Source organism: Sciurus carolinensis, chromosome 8 (genome assembly GCF_902686445.1).
Source record: "Sciurus carolinensis chromosome 8, mSciCar1.2, whole genome shotgun sequence".
In the NCBI taxonomy this organism is placed as follows: domain Eukaryota; kingdom Metazoa; phylum Chordata; class Mammalia; order Rodentia; family Sciuridae; genus Sciurus; species Sciurus carolinensis.
In genome coordinates, this window is record NC_062220.1 from 40519908 (window position 1) to 40545342 (window position 25435).

The 25435-nt window shown below is 35.6% G+C and overlaps 1 protein-coding gene across 3 annotated transcripts in view; it reads left to right on the top strand.

Annotated features, from left to right (window-relative positions):
* The first annotated feature begins 2518 nt into the window (after positions 1-2518).
* Positions 2519-25435, top strand: part of Thsd7a (thrombospondin type 1 domain containing 7A) — a 414330-nt gene continuing 391413 nt past the window's right edge. For all 3 annotated transcript variants that reach the window (XM_047561721.1, XM_047561723.1, XM_047561722.1), the window contains exon 1: positions 2519-3061. In XM_047561721.1, coding sequence (XP_047417677.1) covers positions 2884-3061 — 178 coding nt within the window. In that variant the 5' untranslated portion in view covers positions 2519-2883. The remainder of the gene's footprint in view (positions 3062-25435) is intronic.

A 25435-nucleotide genomic window follows, 5' to 3' on the forward strand; every position in this document is an offset into this window, starting at 1 on the left:
ACAGTTCTTCATGAAAAACGATGAATGACTTAATTCATGGCAAGCTGTACAGATGGTCAATTTAATCTGCATCCTTGAGACTTCTCATGACTCAATTTTGACATCACGTCATTAAACATTTGTGTATTATTTATATCATATTCTAGAAAAAAATCGCTATATCTTGCTATCTCTTGCAATCTATCAGTTTTATTGATAGGATTTATCCAACTGGACAGTATTACTTTCACAAAGGAACATGAATCTAGACATATATATTTATATATCACTTTTGTCTCCTTAGAGACCCATACTTTTTTGTCCTCAAGTGCAGTAATGACATTGTTATGAACAGATATGGGGCAGTGGTGGAGACAAATGTTTGTATGACTTAGTTCTGTAACATAATTCAGGGGTGTCTTCAATGCTAATAAGTGATTTGTGTGTGTGTGAGTATGTGTGTGTGTGTGTGTGTGTGTGTGTGTTCCCTAATCTTTGTATATGCTGAAATTAAGGAGTCCAATTGTTGGCTATTTTCAAACACGACTATAGGACATGTCATCCTAATTGTGTATTTTAAGTGGCAAGAAATGTTGACTTAGAAGCTGACCTTGGTCCATATACAAATACTTTCAGGGATGGATAACACAAAGATCAGAATCTTGAATTTTCTTTTCACATTAAGCTATTGAGAATGACATCTGATGGCTTTGTGAAGGGCTGGGTAACTATCTTGCACATGAAAATGTACTAACTTGACTCCTTACATTCCCTGTCCTGTGTTATATAATGAATTTCCATATGGTGAATAGGTTTGGGCTTCCCAAGAATTCTTAGGATGGCTGCTATTAACAATGTACCTCCACTATGCATTCTCCCTGTGCAAAAGTTAGAGGGTCCCAGGGTTTAAGGCATGAACAGTACCTAAGAAATATAAACAGAGTAGGAAAATGCTTCTTGTGGAGTGGTTTTGTATAGAATTTTCCTGGACAGGGCAGAACCCAGGAAGCAATAGAAGTCTCACTTTTCTCTGTGGTGTAACTGTTTAAAGAAGTACTCCTTCGGGGAGCCGCATATTAGGTAGGATCAGACTTCCTTTGTATCCCTTATCAACCTATAATCTTTTGATTGTTACCTATTTTTCACCAGTGAAGAAATAGTAATCCACACTAGTTTATCTCTCCTAATCACAGACACAGAGCTAGGACTCTCTGAGCTTTTAATTCCCTCTTAGAGGCCTAACAGAGTGAAAAGTAAACAAAGACCAAATTTGCAACCTTCCACGTAGCTAATTTCCTCTGATGTCAGAATACTTAAACAGGCAGGACCTGGGAATTATTTGATCAAACCTGCTTTTAATCTAATGCATGCAGAGGGCTATGTCTGGAAAGCTCCACAAAATGACAAGTGTCCCCAGGGAGCCTGATGCAAGGTTTCCTCTTTCAGACACAGTAGCTTCCTCATTTTAAACCCCTGGGTTGCTCTGTCTTGCTCTGTCTTTATGAATTTACTCCAAATAGTTTTCCTGCTTTAAAATTTTTATTTTATTTGGCAGAAAATTTCTAACCGGATGAGAAGTTTTCTTTGGCTTTATGTTTGCTGAATTTTTTATTGACTAAGTGCCTTGATATTAGGTTTACTAGGAAATGAATTAATAATAAACAATTATTATTGTGGGAAAGGGAGAAAGTGTGAAGCATAATTTGACTTCACCCATTCTTCTATTGGTACTGATATAAAAAGGTGAAAACACAAAGAACAAAAGACACAAAACCATGTGGTTCCTAACTTAGATAATGAAGGGTGTTTTTCTACACTAAGTATTAAGAGAAATTTCCGTCAGAATTTTAAGTAAAGAATTTACTAGTTAGGAGATAGCCACACAATGTTACTGACTCATTAGCCCTATTATTTCATTCACAACTATCTGGATACTTAGAAGTAGCAAATTTTTAACAGAGAGAGTACTTTACTTCATACCTGAAATATAATTTTATGATTAGTTTTTGTGAAATTTTATTCATGGCATTACTTAGCATTGTGCACGCTTCTTAGGTATGAATTCAGTTTTAAAGGGAGAATGGCTTACTTTAAGTTAAAAACAACATTTAAGAGTTTAAGTGCATTTTTGACAGCAAGTAGTAGTTGTGTTTTCCATATCTGATCATAAAGAGTGTTTCTCACATAAAGTAATTCAGAAGCCATGCCTTAAAAATACATTATCAACCTCGATGCTTTGTGTAAACAGGCACTAAGAATAACACGCCACTAGATCTAGCATTTGACTCCTTGGGTGACGATGAATTTCAATGGCAGTTATTCGTCATTCTGAAGCCTGCCGGGTGATGATTCTTTTTATTGGTGTATCCTTGCAAACATATTTCATCGCACCATGTGCACTGGAGTTCTCTGGGCGGGTATGCCCGGGCTGGGTGCTGCCTGGCAGCCGGCTCTCGCCTTCCTGGCTCCCCTTCTCGCCCTCGCGCTCTCACCTCCCCCTGCCTCCAGCCCCCTCTCGCTCCTTTCGGCTCACGCCCCCCTCCTCTCTCTCCAGCTGGCGGCGGGGGCTGCGCTGCCTCCCAGACCTCACGGACCTGCTCAGTCAGCTGGGGCCCCCTGCGGACGGCTGCCTCCCTCGCTGCTAGGACCTGCCACTCTGTACGGAATGGCAGCGGCGGCAGCATCCCCGCCAGCGGCGGTGGCGGCGGCTGTGTCCACAGCCACCACGGACGCTATTGTTCCCTGGTGTTAGATGCTCTTTCCCTCCTTTTCATCTGAAGCGAACAATAGCAGGAAAGAGCTTTGCTTTCTGTACTCCTTGGGAAGACGTTCCGAAAGGAAAGAAAAAATTCCCTGCCGAACAAACGTGCTGCGAATCCGGACCCTGGAGCGGCTGCGGGCAGCATGGGGCTGCAAGCGAGGCGCTCGGTGTCCGGGAGCCGGGGCGCTGCGGAACCACGCCGGGGCGTCCTGCAGCTGCTACCGCCGCTGCCACTGCTCCTGCTGCTGCTGTGCCCGGGCGCCTGCAGGGCTGCGGCTCAGGGCGAGGCGGAGGCGCCCACCCTCTATCTGTGGAAGACTGGTAAGTGGTACAGAGTTGCCCCTTCCTTCCATCTTCACATCTGGGTCCACAATACGGAGCTGCTGGGCTCCTGAAGGGACCCTGGTGCTCCTAGATGGCCAGACTGTGCTGAGATTGTAAGGTAAAAAGTATAATTCCTGCAAGCAAATTAGGTCATGTCCGATGCTCTTAGGAAAGAAAAACATAACAACTAAGAGGCAACAGTGAGTCATTGGAATGATATTTCTCTCGCAGTTCTGCAGTTAATGAGGGCAACGCTGCACTTTCATGATGAAGTGCAATATTTTTAACCTTTGGATTCTCATTCTGTTAGGAGTTTCAAACCAATATTTCTAGCAAAAAACAAGCAGTTTAGCCCCAGTCTATATTCTATCTTTAGGCGAACAGGATGCTTAGTGCGGCAAAATGTGTGGATATAGAGTTGATTTTGTTAAGTGTAGCTTTGTGATATTTGGGACACTCCGAAACAAGCCAAGTGAGGGCAGTTCTAACAGTTAAAGGCAAAGGGGCTCCAAGGCACTCACCGCGCACATTGTGCGTTGCTCATTTGTAATGAGTGAATTAACGTGATTTTTAAAGTGTATAATTAGGCTGTTTGTTTATAAACTTTTCCTTTCTTGAGAATGCTTTGTTTTTCAAACCACTAACAAAAGCAGTAGCTAACTGCCTCTCAGTATCTCCAGAGAGGTGTTCAAAAGTCAGGGTGAAGCCCTGACGTGCAGGAAAACAATACCAAGTGAGGAATGACCATCCCCTCTCCTGCGGGCTTGCTTTCACTGTCCATTAAAGGACACTGAGAGCTCTTCAGCCAACCTGAGAAAGAAAGCAAAAGGGAAAGGATTATTCCTGTTGCTTAGGGCTGGGGATATTTTAAGAGTTGCAACGCAAGCCTTAAACACTGAGAGGGATGCTGTGAAAGGGGAAGTCAATATTCACCATGGGATTGGAAACAAGTTAGTGGTCTCTTTTCTGGCTTCAGCCCATCTCTACTGCCCTGCTGAAGGGACAGATTAATTGCACTGATATCCAGAATTTTTAAAGAAGTTACATCTATTCAGCAACTTAATCGGAAATTTATTTAAAGCCAAAGCACAGAGTTTGCCATGAAATATTGTAAAGCTACCCACAAATATTTGAAGAATCAAAATGATTCTTGCTAACACTTTAAAGATTGGTTGATTAATGAATGCAAAAGAAATCAAATTATTTATTTCTATTTAAAACGAAGAGTTGAAGTTATTCTGTAGCTAAACCATGGCTTTACTTTTCAAAAACTCATTCTCAATGACAAACATTAATCAAATTATGATTTACTATTAAGTGGTATTATCTGGAAGACTGTTAAGAGTTTCTAAGGTAAGTAAGTGTTGGACAAAGCTGTACTTGCCTAGTTAAAATTTGTACCATCAAAGTTACAAGAGTCAAGCAGTAATTCAGATTGAGAGAGCCTAGACAACATTCACTGTACAGCGTCTGAGTTGCCAATATATGTCAACATAAATGTCATGGTGGGAACACAAGCCAATAAACAGCTTAAAATAGAGGAAAGCTCTCAGGAGCAAGGAGATGGAGACCTTGATTTGAGTGCCAGTTCCAGATCCCAACAGCTATAGGAGTGTTGGCAGTTCACTTAACTTTTGACCCTTAGTTTTCTCAACTGCATGTAAATGTGTTAAAACCTTCTTTTAACTCACTCTCCCCAATGTTGTGAAAATCAAATGAGTGTGTTGTGGGACAGAGCAATTTTGTAAACCTTATGTGAAAAATCTAAGCTAGTATGATGAGGATGATAATGCCACCTCTTCAGTGGGGATCCTTGGTTTGATGTGGTGGGGGGAATGGTGAATAAACTGGAGAGCAAAATAAGGACCACTTCATTTTTTTTCCCAGTGGGAAAGGAGACATCACTATATCTATAAAGGAGCTGAAAGTAGTTCTTAGAAGACCTAGAAAGTATTTAAGGGCAAGAAATACATTATGAATGAAAACAGAGGTGACAGAATCATATATGTTTATCACTTGATCAAAATAAAGACCCAGGTAAGTTTAACATAAACAAAAAGAAAAAGGCAGAATGGGAACTAGTAGAGATAGGGGAGACAGTTCAGGATGTCTGCTCCAGTGAGGTTAGCTTGACCTTTTTATAGAAGTTCACGGGGAACCACATTAATGGTGAGATCATTGAATTGGAGGTCACACTGGATGAAGAGCTGGGACAGGATGCCTGTCAGTGAGAAACTTAAACACTAGTGTGAATATACAATTGCAACATGGCATACTATGCTCATGAATGGAACATTATGAGAATAGAGAGGTTATGTAGTGGATAAATGAGATATGAAAGGTTTTGAAGTTTTAATATTTGATCTTGATCTTGAAGAATGACTTGAATTTTTACTGAGGTAGGAGTGGAAGGCAGAGGGAAGAGAGAAAATAAAAATGAAAAAAGATGACAGCATTGCTACATCTTAAAAGCAGTGGCATGTCACAGTTTATGCCAGGAGGTTTGGTAAGAATGAAAAAATTTAACAACCCTGAACTGAATTGGGGTTAGATTGAAAGAAAACTATGTGGAAGTTTTATTTATAAGTAGATGAAAGCCATTGGAAACTTTGAGGAGGCAATTGATACATTGTTTGCTTAGAATGGAGAGAGGTGAATCTAGAAGCTGGGTGACCAGTGAGGTTAGTAACCAAGAGAGAAAGGGGAAGAGCATTAGTACCATAGAAGTTATGGAGAGAAAGAGTGGAGGATGACTTAACATTACATTGAAGAAGTACTACCTTAGATTTAGGGTACAGGAAATAGAGTGCCCTCAAAGAAGGGTGGAAACAAAATGCCAACAAGGTCTCCATTATGCCTGCACCCACTAGTTGAGGTAGAAAAGCTATGAAAGGAGAAAGGGCATATTTCTTAGGGTTGGTGGTATGGTTTGAACATAAGATGTCCCCCAAATGCTCCTGTATTAATGCAGGAATATTTGGAGAAGAAATGATTGGATTGTGAGAGCTGTAACCTAATCAATCAATTCTAGTTTGAATGGACGAGGTGGGAACTTTGGACAGTTAGAGTGTTGCTGGAGTGGGTGGGTCACTAGGGGCATGCCTTGGAAGCATTTATCTTCCCTGTGACCCTTTCCTGACTACCACAAAGGAGTTGTGCTCCTCTTTCATCCCCTTCTACCATGAAGTCCTATCTCATCTTGGGCCTAGAGCAATAGATTCAACCACGGACTGAACCTCTGAGACTATGATCCAAAATAAACTTTCCCTTCACTAAGTTGGTCTTGTCGATTAGTCTGGTCAGAGAATATGAAAGCTGACTAACACAGTTGGGAAGAAGAATATAAATTTAATCAGAAATTTTGAACTTGAGGTAGCAATGACCTATTCAGATGAATCTATCTAATGGGAATATTAGTAAATGAGTGATTAAGAGAGTTATGCCAAAGGTATAAGCTTGAGACTCAATAACTACGTGGTAATTCAAGCCATGGGAGTGAGGAGTTCATTAAAAGAAAAAAATACTGACAAGAGGATAGTGGGAAAATACTGGGAAACCAGGACATTTCACAAAAAATATTGAGATTTTAAGGGCCTGGGGATATAGCTCAGTGGTAGAGCCCTTGCCCAGCATGCACCAAGCCTGGATTCAATCCCTAGTACCTTAAAAAAAAAAAAAAAAAAAAGAATTAAAACAAAGAATATTGAGATTTTAAGGGTCACCTAAGGAGAGAAACTAATAAAAGTGACTGAGAAAGTTTTCAGGAAAATGTCTGTAGGCACTAAATGGAAGAGGTGTTTTATGAAAGGGTCAGTGGCAAAAACTAGAAAAGTTCAGAAAGGCTAGGAAATAGATTATAAAATATTTCAGAAAATATTAAGAAAGATGAGAAACTGATAGGAAAACAGTGCTTTGGGAAAGAGTATTATAGGTATAGTGGTAGACATCTAAACTCATTTGATAACAACAAAATTGAAAAGATAGAGTAATAAATAGGTTCAATAAATATGTACATTTAAGTCTCTTGACTACATTTTATTGTTTTATAGTAGAGAAAACCTCAGAATTTGAGGTATTGGAAAATATTTTTGAGATTCAAAATTAAAATTTTTAAGTTTTATGTCATTGTCATTTGAAAGGCAACTTGTCTTTGAATAATTAGAAAACATATTTCATATATACAAAAGTAAAGTGCTTAACATTATGAAAGATGAATAACTACCATAAATGCTAAATAGTAGAGAGTTTGGTAATTTTTATTATTCTACCATATGAGAATATTTTCATAATAATTACAATTATATCCACTTAGAAATTCCAAAGTGAGCAAAGTGTGATTGACTTAGCATGAATTAGACAGAAAATATTGAGCACATCAAACTTTTATCAATATCTCATGGAGGTATTATTTTTTAAATGTTTTAATAAAATAATTGAATATGTATTTATAATAATGAAGTTACATTGAAATCTAAGAAACATGTAATATACTAGCCATTTTTCAGAATTCAAGTGATGGGGCTTTTGTTAGGTATGAGTTCTCTCTCTAGAAGAATATTTCCCACATTTAACATTTTGAAGTAGGCTGACTCTGTGCAAGATGATAATATTATTGACAGTTTTGGTGTTCTTTACATAATTCATTGCATTACATAATACCTTTGTTCTTCAATTTAAAATAAAAACAAATATTAACCTTTACTTTTTCTACTGTGTGCTTGTATTAATAGGTCTTATTAATCAGAATATAAAATATTCTGTAATGTGTAAGGAAAAATATCCCTCTCAATTCTTCCAATCATTCAGTAGTAAAGGAGAGAGGGCTATCATTTCAGGTAGTCATACATAAGAGTGGCATTATCCTAACACAGTGCAACGTGACTGAGTTGGCTCATTAGATGGAGGAGGATGGACAAGAGTATACATAGGGCAGGCACCAAAGTCAGTTGATCCTGAGTAATATGAATTAAAAATATTCTATCCATGTTTCCTACTAATTTGTTTCTTCTCTCCAGATATTGTTCTTTCATCTCCAATATGTATTCTGTAGGGGTTTCTTAGGATTAAATTTGGTAACATATATAATGTACTAGTACAGTGTTTGTTTGACACATATTAGAAATTGGGTAAATAATGATTTTTACTATTGCTGTTATTCTGTTACATGATACAATGACAATGTAATTTTATAACTCCAGATCAAGTCCAGTAATGTGCATTAGTTCTGTAAATCATTTCTCTCTCTCTTTTTTCAGTAAATGCACTAAAAATCACAAGTTGATATAGTTAAACAAATGGTAGATACTCCAACAAATTATAAGGAATGCAGCATTTTAGAATTGGAAAGAACATGGACTGTGAGATCAGATAAACCACTGCTTAAATCTAGCTTCTACCTGATTAGTCAAGTTACTTAAACTCCATGACTTGTTTTCCACTTTGGAAAGATGAGAGAAGTTCTGAAGTAAAAGGGTCCTTGGGAAGTTACAGCAGATAATAAATAGAAAGCATGCAGCACAGTACCCCAAATATTGTAGACATTCAAAAAATATTAGCTCTCTTACCATTCTCTATCTTTTCTTCATCTAAAACTGATGAAACTTGCAATAATTCCACTAGTCCATCATATTTATTTTGTCTAATTAAGGGACACAGTGAAAATATAAAACAAGTCTAGAAAGAGAAGTTATTTTATTATAGGCCTGTCTTTTTATTAGCTTGGCATTTATAGGTATAAGACAGCACTTACTAAGGATCATAAAAATATTTTGAGCAACAAATTCAAAGTTAGTTATGTAGATTGGACTTTTTATGCTTCATTTTGTATTGAGTCCCAGGAAATTTCTCAAGAATCTGGAATTTCACATTCTTGAAATTCATACTGTCACCTATCACTTCCAAATTATAGGCTTTCACAATAGAATTGTTTGTGCTTTATGCATTGTTTTGTTTTACATCCTAGGTAATTATTTAAATAAGATTTTAAAATACTACAATTTATGTCTTGTCCTTCTTCCCTTCTTTGTATATGTAACACAGTTATTGCTCAGAATTCATTAAGAGTTTATTGATTACTTGCATTGAAAAAGTCAATCAGGTAGTTTTGTGAAGCTTTAATATTTTTAATGGAACTGTGTGGTAGCTCAGATTCCTCAGGCAAATTGTAGGTAGCTGCCTGGCTTACAAAATAATAGAAGTCTCATGAAGACTAAGATTAAGAGTGCCATGGGGTGGCACATAGCCAGATTTTCTTCTGCCCATATTGTCACCTAGAGAATTGATAGCATTGGGATGAGATGATGACATTTGGATTAGGTTATTGGTGATGTATGATTGTGGATTGTTCTTTTCAGAAGGAACTAAAAGCCTTCAAACTCTGATATGAATTAGAACAGTGACAATGGACAGTGTTGTCCCCTAGTGTGGAGAATATATAAAACAGACTTCCTTATAATTAATATAAAAGCACATGACATTAACAAAAAATGATCTTTAATGAAAGGCACATTGGTGAAATAATATTTGAGAAACCATATCTTCCCTGCCATAAGAAAAGTATGGAGTGTGAATTCAAGGCATGAGTCATAAGGTAGAGATCTTTAAAAATTTATTTATCAGATCTTCACACCAGCAATTAATAATGCATTAAGATGATGAGACAATTTTTTAAAATGCACTTAGTTCTCAAGTACATAAGCAATAAGAAAGTTTATATTTAGAGGAAGTGATATTACAATTAAAAGCATCTTGAGAAGATTGGAGAAAATGACAGTATTTGGAACAATTATGATAAAAAGCAACTTATTTATTGCTTCTGATGTGTTTGGACCCAATCAAAAGGATACTCTTGCATCTTTCAGAAGTATTGGACTAACTGATATTTTACACAGCTTAGTATATGAAATCATAAATATTGGTTCCATATTATTGTATCAGTTATATTACAGGAAAAGAAACAAGGGCAGATGGGGAGATAACAAAACTGAGCTTCCTTTACACAGACATTAATTTTGAAAGGATGCATGTGGTAGAGTAATGTTGGGGGAGTTTAAGTCACAGAAGATATCAGAGACGAATGATCCACACAGAAGGAGTTACTTTGCATGACTGTTAAAAGGAGAAACTATGACTGCTAAAATTTGTGGAGAAAATGGGACTTTGTGAGAAAAGAGAAAATGGGAAAATGATCTGCATTCTTTTAAATTAGTTTTTAATAGGCTTTTTGGAGCAGTCTAATATAGAAAATTAAGCAGGAAGTACTACATTCTCATTTATTCCATTATCCTCCTATTTTCCTATATTATTAAAATCTCACATTAGTGTGATATATTTGTTACATTTGATGAACCATTACTGATGCATTATTAATTAACCTCCATGGTTTATATTAGGGTTCACTCTATTATACATCCTATAGACCATGATAAATAAATAAAGACTGTAATGTACCCACAAGTACAATATTATATAGGATAGTTCACTGCTGTAAAAAATTCCCTGTGCTTCACCTATTCATCCTTCACTCCCTTCCTTACCCCAAATTCTTAGCAACACTGATCTTTTAACTCTTGCCATATGTGTTTTCTCAGTGTCACATTGTTGGAATCAGATGATATATAACCTTTCCAGATTGACTTCTTTCATTTAGCAATAAGTGTTTACCTTTTCTGTGTCATTTCTTTTTAGTGCTTATATGGATTTTCTATGGTTTACTTATTCATTCACCTATTGAAAGATGGTTTGATTGCTCTCAAGTGTTGGCAGTTACTGAATGTGCATATTTTTGTGTGGATGTACATTTTCAACTTATTTGGGTAGATACCAAGGAACATTCTATTGAATTATGTAGCAAGAGTGTGTTTGCTTTTAATAGAAGTTGCCAAACTCTTCCAAAGTGTCTGTATCATTTTGCATCCCCACCAGCGTTAAATGAGAGTTCCTGATGCTCCACACTCAGCACAATACATACCTGCCATATCTCTAACTGACCATGATCTGGTTAATAAATCATGTAACTGTGTGTCTACTTTTCTATGCTGTTGCATAGAGGAAGCCATGGGAAAAATATTCTGTACTTTTAGGAAACTGTGGAGGTACATTGTGCTGAAGTCCTGGTAAATTGATGTGGGACCCAAGTCGTCCAGGCAACTTGCTACTGAGATTTCTTTATTGACATAATGTGTTGAGCACCCCCAGAATGTTGGTGTGTGAACAGTGTCTCTGAGGCAGATCTTTCGTGTGCATAGAGGTTAGAAACAGCACACTACCCAAATAGTTTACTTAGAAATACAGAGAGACCTTGATGGAAACTTAAGATCCTCAAGCAAATGTATGAGACATTGATTGTGTAGTGGAAATAATTTAACTCGTGCAGGGCTTCCTCAATGTGCAATCCGGGAACAAGTAATTACTTGCACTATGATAGCAGCAATTGTAACAGGACATTCTGAGTATTGTAGAAGAATGTAGTTGCAGGTATATTATATCATGTGCCTGTTAAAAGTGGCATCAGAACACAAATAGAGGCTATTTGAGTCACATTATTTAAAGGTTAGTTTTATTTTCTCTTCCAACACCAGAGAGTGCAATTGTAAACATCACAGATGTCTACAGTATCAAGTACTTTCCTCTGACAGGGAGAGATTTTCACAAGGAATTGGATCCATAGCTTGGAATGAAGGAAGCACACTGATATCTAAGTGCCTAAATCAATATACACTTCTGTGCATTTGCATATGTATGCATAATAAAATGAAATGTTCAGTAACAAACATTTGAGCCAGACACATGTACCTCTTGACCTAATTTTGTTCTTTGTGAAGAATGTAACTTCTAAACTCTTCCTGCGTGCCTGTGTGTTTTAGCCACACCTTAGATATGACCACTTTTTTTTTTAATGTTAGAGTGCTCATTGTTTTATTCCTATTTTAGACATCATGATTCCTGTTCTTAGTCCTCAACTTTTAAAAAAAATTTTTTTAATTTGTCCTAAGTAGTTATACATGACAGTAGAATGCATTTATGCATTTTGATAAATTATACATAAATGGAGTATAATTTCTCATTTTTCTGATTGTACATATTGTAGGATCATAGCAGTCATGCAGTCATATATGTACATGAGTTAATAATGTCTGTTTCACTCTACTATCATTCCTAGCCCCATACCCTTTCCCTTCCCTTCACCCCCCTCTACTTAAAGTAACTCTATTCTTTCCTATCCACCCCTTATTGTGAATTAGCATCCACATATCAGAGAAAACATTCAGCCTTTAGTTATTTGGGTTTGGCTTATATCACTTAGCATGATGTTCTCCAACTCCATCCATTTACCAGCAAATGCCATAGTTTCATTCTTCTTTAAAGCCAAGTAATACACGATGGAATATGTATATATATATACATACACACACACCATGTTTTTTTTATCATTCGCCTGTTGAAAGACACCTAGGTTGGTTCCATAGTTTTGCTATTGTAACTTGAGCTGCTATAAACATTGATGTGGCTGTTTCACTGTATTATGCTGATTTTAAATCCTTTGGGTATAAACCGAGAAGTGGGATAGCTGGGTTTTCTAAGGAATCTCCATACTGCTTTCCAGAGTGGCTACACCAATTTGCAACCCTGCCAGCAATGTATGGGTGTACCTTTTCCCCACATCCTCGCCAACACCTATTGTTACTTGTACTCTTGAGAATTGCCATTCTGCCTGGAGTGAGATGAAATCTTAGAGTAATTTTGGTTTGCAATTCTCTAATTACTAGAGATATGTGATCCTTTTTAAGATAACTTGACATAATTCTGTAGAGTACTTAGATGGCACTTTGGCACAAGTCAGTACTCAGCAGATAATAACTTTTGCTTGGGTGTGATCCTGCTGTGAACTACTAATGTCTTCTCACTAGGATAGTCTGTGTTCTGCCTTTCCTTATCCATTTTGATTCTTCCTGCTTGAATCTGGGGTTGCATCTCAAGCCTCTACATCTGACATTGCTCTGTCTTCTACCTGCTGTTAGAGTCAACAGCATTATTGCAGATCCCTCAGCCTTACTGTTGGTAAATTTGTTCAAAGTATAGTTTTTTAAGCACAGAGATATTCTTCCTTAGAGTTTTATTTTTACTTGTGATTGTGCTTATCTTTGCCCTGATGGAAATGTTGGAGGTGTGACTTTTGGGACTGTATATTCCAAAATTCCTTTGTGTGGAAATACCTAAGAATTTTCTTGGCAAGACTTTCCTATTGTGTGATGCTGTGAGTAGGGAGTGTACAATTAATGCTGAACCTTCCTCTCCTAAAATGCAATACACACACACACACACACACAAATATGCACACATTCTTATACATATATTTGTGTGTCATATAGTTCATATTTATAATATCACACACACACACACACACACACACACACACACACACGCATATATATAAAATTCACAGTTCAAATCTTCCAAATGAAACTGAAGTGTTGTTTCTCACCTAGAAAAGCGATGGCTGTTTAACTGTTTCATGCCCATTAATACTCATTAATCTGTACATTCTCTAAAATTTAAGAAACATTTGTAAATTTATAGAATTAGAACAATAATGAACCATTTCAAGCATATTCACACACATACATGTGTATACACACATATGCATAAATACAGTTATGCATACACAAATAATGCAATCATTTATGTTTAAATTAACACACAAGACTTCTTCATAATTTATCTGGCGTTTTGGAAGTTAGACCTCCCAAAATGTGTTCTATATGTGATATTTATAGTAGTCACTTTTAAAAATGTGTGCAATTATGAATATTGTTAACTGAAATACTAATTGCATAAACACTTATGTTAAAATTTTATTTTAGAAAGTTTTGTGCTAACCTTTATGTTCATCAAGAACCACTCTTATAAAAACTCTTAATATACAAGTTCTTGAATTACCTCCCATTAACTTAGAGCTTTTATTTTAAGATCCATTTATGTCTAACCATCTTCCTGTGTTGGCCACTCTGGTGCCTGAATAATGTCTACAAACTGCAGTGCCTGCACAAATTTCTAAGAAATACATTTCTTCTAATAATATCGGTCTGCCATCATATCCATGCATACCAGTTATGTAACATACAACTTGTAAATAGTTTATATCAATGATAACATCATTAAGGCACTACTGGTAACAGACTTAGGTAGAATATTTTTATTTTCTAGGGGAGTCCACTTATTCAGAACCAACACACTGAACAACTTCAGGAGACTGTATCCATTGTTGAAATTAGGTGACCTTTTCCATTCTTAGTTTGTGACAGTCAGATTCAATTAAGTAGAACTGGCAGGTGTTTAGTGTCTATTTTATGGCAAACTCTGTAGCAGGTGCAGGTGAGCAAACATGAATAGCACATGAACCTGTCCCTCCTGGAGTTCCCTATCAAGTACGAATAGGTGATTAGACTAAGGAACTTATTGTGAAAAACAGAAGCATACATAGATGTAGAATAGCAGGGGAGTCGTTTGCCTTGCATAGGAGACAGAAGGAAAACTTCTATATAGCACAAGTTTCAAAACAGTTTACAAAATGGACAAAAGCTATAAAGAGAATTACAGGTGGAGAAAGAACACTTGTGAAGAAATGAAGTGGCATCTATAAAGGGACACCAAGAAATTCTGTGGCATAAAAAGAAGGGAATGAATTGGGGTGGGAAGAAGGATGGGAATGTGTTTGGAGAAAGGAATAGATTGATGACTGAACTGACTGCAATACTAAGGAGCTTGGCCTTTGTTTGCTGTTGTCTGATTTATGGGAGCCAGGAGACCAAGTATATTCATATGTGTAAAATATTGCCAGGAATGAAAGAGTATATTTATTAATGTTAAACCAAATGTTAAACCAAATTTATAAATTTTATGATTGTTCATCTAAATTAACTATTATAATTTTTCTTGCAAACTTTCCAGCAGAAATACTGTCTTGAATAATGCTAATTAAACATACTATCAAAATATAGTAGTAGTACTCTTTTAGGTTAATTAGTAAAGACTATTTAACATTTTATTTTTTCTTCTGTGGTTTTACTTAGAACAATATTAAAATAAATAAACCTTAAATTTATATACTATTTCTCTGAGAGGATCTGTGATAAGGAATATAGATAAGGGCAGTGGACCAGGCATGATCCAAGGGTGACTGTGCCCACCTTTGTTGTGGACTTGTTTGATTAAGAAGCAAAATGGTTCCTATAACCCTGCCGCAGGCCCATTATCTGCCACTGGTTAGAGAAAGGGCTCCAGTTTTTAAAATATCAGAGGACAACATGGCAACATCTGTTGGGCCAAATCACCAGGCACTAAAGACCTTTGTCTTTGACAAATCATATCAGATCTTGAATAATGTGAAATTTAAAAATGTGGGTGAAAAATACATTCAAAAGATACTTTTTGAGTTTTAGAGAATAACTACAGGAGAGTACATGGAACACCATCTTCAAGTTAAAGTATCTTTTCAACCATGTTTCTCACCATCACCCTTCTGTATCTGCAGTACTTCATTTGTCCTCATTAGTTCATGGGCCTATGGGGTGAGACAAGATAGGACCAAGGCACCTGCTGCCCCTGAGCTGATGAGGACATCACAGAAATGCAATGAAGATCAGGAGGTTCAGTCACTCTATAAAACAGCTCCTCTGACAGTTCAGAGTGGTGACTGCATCTCTCTAATGGGAGAGTCATCAAAATGGATTTGGATTTATGGAATCAAATAATTCATAAGGAAAGCTTTGACTGCTGCTAAGATACATTTCTCTCCTTGTCTCTGTAAGATTTAATGTAACTTCTTCAGCTCCCTTGGCTTGTTTTATAAGAGAACTAGCTTTGAACTGCTTTAGCTGTGGAAGTTCCAAAAGCAGGGAATAAATATTATGGAGCAGACAGGGTGGATTTTCAACCGTGGTTGATCAAGCACTGCAGAATCATGGGAATCATGATGTACTGAATCACAACAAAAGTTTTCAGAGCTTTCAAGATCATTCTTCCTAAAGTAATTTTCTATCTGGACTAAAGGCTAACTTAAATTGAGTATTTAATGAAAAATGTAAAAATTACAGGAAAAAGTGACTCTTGAACAATTTTGTTTTATATAAATGAATTTCCTTTGTTGTCCATGTGTTAAGTACTTGGGATTGCTAGTAGAGAGCCATTCTTTTAACAGCTTTATTGGATATAATTCTTACTATGCAATCACCTATTTAAAGTGTACAGTACAATTGCTTTTAGTATAATCACAAAGTCCTGCACCCATCACCACAATCAATTCTAGAACATTTTCATTTCTCCTTATAGCAATCCTGTATCCCTTAGCCATCACCCCATGACTTAGACAAATACTTATGTACTCTCTATCTCTATAGATTTGCCTTTTCTGGACACTTCATATGAATGAAATTATACCTTTGTGTAACTGACTGACTTTTACTTAACATGATGATTTCCAGGTTCATCCATGTCCTAGCTTGTAACAATACATCATTGGTTTTATTGCTGAATACACAAGCATTTTATCAATATACCACATTTTTTTTCATCATTTGGTGGAAATTTGGCTTATTTCCACCTTTGGCTATTATAAATAGTGCTGCTATGGACATTTGTGGATGAGTTTTGGGGTAGTCATATGCTTCATTTCTTGTGAATATATATTTTGGAGTAGAAGTGCTAGATCTTATGGCAACTTATGGCAGCTATACTTATCGTTTGAGAATATGCTAGATTATCTGGGCCATATATTTTTTAAACTCAACATAGCAACAATACAGATGTTTTTTAGGAACATCAGTTAGTATGCAATTGTCATTCAAGAAAATTTGTTTAGAATGTAAGTAACTGAAAAATATAAGACTGTGCTCAAGGGACCTATGTCATAAAATAAAAGCACATTTAGGAGGAAAATCTGAAATAATTATGAGCACAATTTTGAGGATGCATAGATATTCCTTTGGATTTTTGTATGATCAGACAGTGAAGACCTCCATAAAGAAAAAAATAATAATAATTGGTGTTAGGAGAGCTGTGATGATTTAAAGAAGCAGCATGACTTTATCACTTTTATTTAAAATGTGAAGAGAAGTCTAAGTGATACGAATGAAATTTTAAATGTTAGTTCATTTTAGAAGTCAGCCTTTTGGTTTTTTTAAATTGCTGGATGGAATACCAGTATCTCCTTGCAGTCTCATGCTACTAAATAATTCTCGAAGCACTCATGCTTGCCTGTTGTTTTACTGAATCCTCACAATTTCTTAATATACAGCAAGAAGTAATACACCTCTGCTTTAGTGAAAGGAAACTGAGGTGCCAGAGGTTGATTTGACTTATTCCTCATTCTTACTAAAGACTTGTAGCCAGGGGCATCTATCTTGGTATCTTTTAGTTATAATGCACACACAAATTAAATTTTCTATAATAAATTTTAAAATATACTTCCAATATACTTTTAATTGAAGAAGCCAAGATCAGAGAAAACATTGTTTGGTTTTATGAAGAATAAGTCTCAGAGGTTTAAATTAGCATTTTAGGGTTTAAATAATCGGTGATAACACAAATTTGAATTTAGTGCTTTCTAATGAGCGTAGGAAAATGCAGTAAGTGATTACAGATTTATATTTTGGTAAATATTTAAACTATTCGGTATACTGACTGAGTATTTGATAGTGTTCTTGAGATTTTATCATTTATGCTTATAGCTTTCCTCAGATGTGACAGATTAATGATATATTTTATCTAAAGAATCCATTGCTTTATTATCAAATACAAGCATACCCTCCATTACTTCATGATGCGATGAATCTTACCATTTAAAGTATAAAGTGCTAGTTCAATATTCAGTTTCAGTGTATTGATATCTTTTTTATTCCCTTTTAAAAAGGTTACATAGATTTTTACTGTGGATTTTCTTGAAAATAAAACAGGCGTTTACACTGAACATCATAAATCTTTTACCTTTATGTCTCCCAAAATATACCCCACAGAGCATTCTTCTCTCCCTCTCCCTCTTTTTCTCTCTCTTTCTCTCACACACACACCACACACACACACACACAGACACACACACACACACACACACACACACACACACACACAGTCCTTTCCCTCTCCTATGCCGTCCCAGGTTTTTTTCACTTTTTCCTTGAAGTTCTTCATTGCTGCTCAACTCTTCATTTCCCTTCTTTCCCACCTCTCTTGTCTGACCGTCTGCACTGTTTTGGTGTAGTACTGCAGTCTGCCTTTAATTTCAGGGAATCTCTTTAAAGCATATATGCTGATATAATTTCTTGAATTGGAATTTATCAACAATAGAAATGCTGACTTTTGCAGTGTCCTGTATAGGGAGACTTGCATTCCACCTGTAGTTTTCTCTTTCCTTCCAGAAAGAGACCAAATGAAAACTTGCCTGCCTCATTATATTTGTCTGCAAGCAGCTAAGCTGATATATTCAGTGTGGACTGCTATATGGGATACAGCTGTAAAATGAGCTAAACTTTATTATTGCAGGTAAAAAGAACTAGTGTAAATTTATTCAAATGAAATCCTTGCAAGCATTAAGGTAAATAGGCTTTGGAAATATTCTCATTCTGTCTCTCGTACTTTAAAAATGACTTTTCCGAAGATACTGCATGTGATGAAAGAGATGAAGATTACGACTTTCAGTGTTCAGGGATTTATATGGTAGGTTTCTCTTACCACTACTGCCATGGGATTTTTAATTTGAATTCAGATTTATGCTTGGCTCATCCTCAACATTGGACTGTTGTCAAATGTCTCTTGATGAGATGGGCAACTCGCTTTTCCTAAATGCACCATAAGCACATAAAGCGTTTTACTCCTTAAGTATAGAGGTAGCAATTTTACCTTAGAAGAAGCTTGGAGTATTATTTCCATATTGCAGATCTTCGCATAACTATCAATTTTCAAAGATGGTATGTCTACGTGCATGTTGAAGTTGTGTGTGCACACGTGTGTGTGTGTGTGTGTGTGTGTGTGTGTGTTGTAGTTCTGTTGGTTAATGGGCACAAGAAATTTCCTTTTTTAGTCAAAGTTTGGTTAATGGACAGAAGAGAAATTACACACCAATCAACAAGTTTTAAAATATTATAAACCAATAAAGTGCACTTAACACTAACATCATAAACTACATAATTTAGTCTGCAGTTTATTGTGATGCTTAAATGTCTTCAAAAGTAAAGTATAGCAGAGTCTTCATTGATGAGAAAAATTTATTGCTATAATAGAGCTGTGAGAAAGTTTTGGAAGAAAATTTTAGTTAATAGAATGCAAAATTAAACCAAATTTAAGGAGTCTTTTAGTCTAATTTAATTGTATGCTTTTAAGACATTTTATAGCATCATTTTTTTTTTCTGAATGATTCCCTGCATTCAGAAATTTAGATTGACCCATACCAACCTACTTGCATCCTCACCTTCAAGAGTTGAAATGAAACCAGTATTAGAGTTTGTAAATATCTTCAATTACTTTGCCTACATATGTGTGTGTGTTATATTTCTCTTATCATTTTTTTATCATATTAATGCATCTATAAAGGAGAGATCAATTTTCAGTGAAGGCAAAGTGTTTGTTATTTCATCTTCTGCAAAGCTATTTTTCTCTCCCTGGCTCAATTTTAATCTGTTACAAGCGTATTAGTAATATTAGGGGTGGTGATATTAGGGGTGGTGCACTTTGAGCCCCTCTATTTACTGTACATACATTTTACTGAACTCTGGGTTGGCTATTTATTATCTTACCATGGGGAGATAGAGGCATATATGATATGTCCCTTGGTCATTGATGAGCTCCTATCTTTGAAGGAGACACAGAGACATAACGGTCATAAATCAGGGTAATTGGGGCTATCAGGGAGGCATGTCTGAAGTGTTCTGAGGACACTGATGGAGAGTGATCAATTGCTCTGGGCTGACCACCAAGAAAGTCCTGACAGAGACATTTACAGCTGTGCTGGGCTTGGAAAGATAAACAAAAATCTGGGAGGTGGAAGATGAAGGAATAAAGAAGTAACTGTCTGAGTGGTTTTTACATTCTCAAGAACCCTTTCCCTACCCATAAGCTCTGAGCAACTCCCTAATGATGTTCTCAACAGTACCAACTCTTCCTCTGTGTTACCTCTTTTCTTCCCTCCTACACTGTGTTACACTACGTTAAGAGCAACAGCTGGGTTCTCTTTCTTCATTAAGCCCATGAAGTTTCTATGGAATTGCCTGAATTCCAGATACTGACTACTCCTGGCCTATTGTTTTTCCATGTTTGACCAAATAGTCATTTCATTCAACGTTTCTGTGAAGTCCCCTGTTTCAGAACCCTCAACTTCAACATGAACCTAGACATATTAAAAGTAAAATCAAATATTAGATACAACTTTCAGCTCTATTTATTTTGAATCCTGTATCACACCATATCACACCATTTTATGCCTTGGTACATGTGCCCCATTTGGGGACCTTAATGGGAAAACACATTAACAGGCACATGTTAGAAATATGTTATTAGTATTAGACATTAGACATTAGAATTAAGCAAGTTCCAAAATTACTAAAATAGTTTGAGATGAGAAAATTTCTTACTTGATGATGTCATTGTGCATACTGTAATATTTAGCATGATTAATTCTTCTTACATCTTTTCATAAAATGTATAACTTGATAATTCATAAGTCTGTGATCATAAGGCTGTGAAAATATTCATAAAAGTGAAATATGGAAGTATGGTATTTATACAGTCAGAGGTAATCACACAGAAAGGGAAGAATAGTTGTAAGTAATAAAACATAATATCTTCTTCAAAGTGGGAGATAATCAACATTCAGCCAGAAGCATAAGGACAGAGGATTTACAAAATCCAAATATGGTCTCTGTCAAGATTTAGCTCAAACATCTCCCTGACTTACAGCAGCACTTAACAATACTTGATTTCATTTCCTTTACACTTCTGTTCATTCAGTATGTGCTGGTATCAAAGTACTAGTAATGGTTTCTTGGGTGTAACTTTTTGTACCTCATTGTTTATGTCTACCTTTATATTAAAATATAAAATCCTTGAGGCAGCAGGAATGGTCTTAGTTATCTTTGTTACTCAGCACCTGTTACATACTTGATGTTCATACACGTTTGAAGAACAAATTAAGGGGCTGGGCCTGTAGCTCAGTGGCAGAGTGCTTGCCTAGCACGTGTGAGGCACTGGGTTTGATCCTTAGCACTACATAAAAAAATAAACAAATAAAATAAAGGCATGATGTCTATACACATCTATAAATTTTTTTAAAGTGAAAAAAAAATCACTGAGATTTCTATTAGATTTCAGATTTTCATATAACATTTTTTGTGCATACTGTAATATTTAGCATGATTAATTCATAATCATGAATTAATTAATTAATTATGAATTCATAATCATGAATTAATTTTAAATCATAAAGATTTTCTTATTTCACTAAATATTCACTGCAAATTTGATATTTTTAAAAGAGGTTATTTTCCATTGTATGTACATGTGGATTGGGTATTTAGTATTCTTTAATACTGGTTTTTTAGGCTTTATTTTTTATTACAAAAAGATACTGTGAATTGTATTCTTGCAGATCTATCCTTTTGGCACATCTCTGAGTTTCCCCTTGTGATCTATTCCTAGAAATGCGGTTACTTAGTTCAGGGGTGAGCATTTTTAAAATTCTTAATATGGATTGTCAAATTATTACAGTGTACATACAACTGCTAGTAAGGAATAAAAAAATCTATTTCACATGACCAAATGTTTAACAACTGATATATGACAAATCTCAATTTGCAGGTTATGTTTTGTTTCTTTAAGTCTATTTCCAAACTTCCCTGAAGAGACCAGAACTCTGGCATGACAAGAATAGTTCAGGAGGAGGGAGATAAAAGAAGACCTGCTGTGGCCTCTCCCTTGAGCTCAGGAACAAGGGGGGTCTATAGTATTAGGATGGGGAAGAGTGTCATTATTGCTCTGACAGCATATTGTCTTATTTATTTGATATCATTTATTTTTGTATTATTTATTTAGAATTATTGGTACTAGTTGAGATCTGGGGAAAATAGGCTTAAAAACTCAGCTTTGTAGTAGACTAACCATTTTTAAGCCAAGAACGAAAAACCTGAATTCACGTTATTATATTTTAGTTGTAGCAAAATATGTATCAATTTAAAACTCAGGTCACATGATGTTCTACAGAAACTGTATTAGATCAAACTTTAGGTGTTATAAATCTGTTCCTAAAAAATAAAAAACATAATATTTTTATTTCAGTCATAAATTAATGTTGTTGTAATTCATGTCACATCTAAATTGGTGTATTCTAATTAGGTTTGGAGTTGGATGAGGCTAAAAATCACATTGTTTTCTGTTACTCTGTAGTTTACAGTTACATAAATCTTCAAATGAAAAAGTTGAAAAGCCCAGTAATTTCTTTTAACTTTCTTTTATTCTTTCCATATCAATTACACATGTAAAAGTAGATTTTTACTTGATCGGTGACATAATTAAAAACTAGGTCCCTTTTGATACACCAAATAAGTAGTGTATTAGACAGTACCTCTCTTGAATACATAGTAGAGGCTATTAACTTGACCAATAGCTATCTATCTATTTTAAATATGGATACAAATAAATTTCACCCCAATCTTTTGTATGCCCCACTCCCTCACGAGTCCTGGTACCGGGTTTGTATTATATGACCACTATGGCATCTACCCATATGATCAATAAGCCTTGAGGAACAGATTCTACACATCTTCCTTAGCAAAAAAAAAAAAAAAAAAAAAAAAAAAAAAATGCTAAAGATACTCCTAGGGACATTGCTTTTGTCAAAACACATCAGAGTAAAAAGGCAATTAGTGGTGGTCACTTGGGTCCATGTCACAATGTCAGCATACATTATTAAATCTGAAAGAGAGAAAGAGAGAGAGAGAGAGAGAGAGAGAGAGAGAGACAGACTTCCATGTATAAAAAGAATAATGCTGCACTCAGTATTTTGTGCAGATAAGAAATTATATGAGATCTGAGGTTAGCAGTGGAGGGAAGATCTAAAGATCCCAGGGTACTGGATGGATAAAGTAGAAAGTGGAGGACACAAATTGGGCAGCCAAAAGGGCAGTGCCTGGGGGCTGGCACCTGCACACCAGCAGCTGCACACCGGGGCCTCTGCTCCAAGTCTTGGCTGGCTGGTAAGCCTGGTTTAGACCCTTCTGGCACTGAAAAGTACTCTTATCTGAAATCACCAGCAAGGAATCGATCATCCAGGAAGTGTGGGGGTAAAACATCAATCTGTTTTAATAAAACAATTTCTTTTAATATTTTTTTTCTCCCCCATACATGGAGCCTGTCATTCTCCTTTTTATTTCTTAAAAAAATTCTATCCTCAAAATATTTTAAGCTCTATGAACTAATGTTGAAGTACCTATTTAAAAATCCTAATATACTTCCCTTTTATCATTTCTTTGAGAAGATAAGCTGAATAGTTCATGTTCTAGAAGCTTCAAATTTTGCATCTTGAGTATTTTAATTCCTGGTGGTTTTAAAATAAAATGTTAAATTTGAGTTTACCATACCCTTTGAAAATAATTTAGAGGTTTATTCCTACTTATATATTTTATTCTTCCTGAAAATAAAGAAAAAATATGTGGAATTTAATTACATAAACTGAGGTTTGAACACAATTAAAGATGTTTTTAAATTGTGGGGTGGAACTACGTTTCCTGACCTATACAGGGCTGATTAGCACTGTGGGGAAGACATATATGAATTATTCAGCTGATCATAGGGCATTAAGTAGATTGATTTGCTTACAGAAATTGAATGTGTGTTAGTTATCACAGAAAAAACCTGAAATGATAAGTTATAGGTCAAAAAAGGTGACAGAGAGAACTGTTTTTGAATTTTGAATGAAGATCAAAATAAAAATGAAGAATCAATCACTGAATCTTTGCCATTTTGCCCTTTCAAACATCTGAAACCATCCAGTAAGGCAAATATAATTTATATATCTTTTGCACAATGATTTATTAGTCAAAACAAATAAAATATTAAGACCTATTTATGTTCTGAGTTGTATTTAAAAAAATAGTGATAAATAATATTGAATCTAAGCACATTATAAAAACGTTTCTGAATAGAAATATGGTATTTGATATCTTAAAATGTTTCAAATTGTTTATGACTAAATTTGACTTGAAATCACTATTACTTCTTTGACATTGTAGTAGTGACATTTCAAAACCACATAATGAGATGTGAATGAATAAAATTATCAGCAAATCTTTTCATCTGTGTGTGACATAAGGAAACTATGTTCTTTCAAGAAACTTTAAAGAGATGTTAAAGAATTCCCTTAATTAAACTATTACTCACAATATAGAGACCATTAAAAGTCTGTGGAGATTTTTATTTAAGAGTAGTTTTTGGAACTTATTGCCACTATCAAGACAGAATTGTAGCTAAAAGCAAAATATCACATGTGTGTACTTTAATTGGGTAAGCAAAGTAGTATATTATTAAGTTATGGTACTTCTGAAAGTACAATAATAAATAAAAACCATGTTTAAATTAGTATTTTGATAACTAGGATTATTCAGTAGAATACAGAAAAAAGATGATCTCTGTTTCCTTCAAATTTCTTTTGGAATGAGATGAAATATAAATCCATCAGGTGAACATCAGTGAAGAAGCCTTCAGAAGTCAATAGTGGAAGAAGTGTGGGTGCATATGGTCAAAGCTTAGGGATACTTGAGGACATGAGAAGTGCAGGCCAATGGTATGTATGGTGACATCCCCAGACCGTGACTATTAAATAGGCCCTGGCCTAACTGCAATTCTTCACACAAAAACCAAGGCAAGATTTCAGCACTTTATCCAATTTTCAGAATTAGGGGAAAACAGGAGGGTTCAAGGATGATAAACAAGGAGAAATGTACATTACCAGGATTAGTGCTCTCTGTAGAGTTGCCAAATGCATGTAGATGTTCTGAATTTTTTAAATTGTTTGTTCTACTTAGTTATAAATGACAGCAGAATGCATTTTGATTCATTGTACACAAATGGAGTATGACTTTTCATTTCTCTGGTTGTCCACTATGTAGAGTCACGTCATTCATGTAATCATACATGTACATGATGTTTGTCTCATTCCACCATCTTTCCTTCCCCAGTTTCTGCTCCTCTCATTTCTCTCTACACAATCCACTCTTCCTCCATTCTTCCCTTACCCCTACCCCAATTATGTATCAGCATCCACTTATCAGAGAAAACATCCCCCCTTTGTTTTTTGAGATTGACTTATTTCACTTAACATGATATTCTCAACTC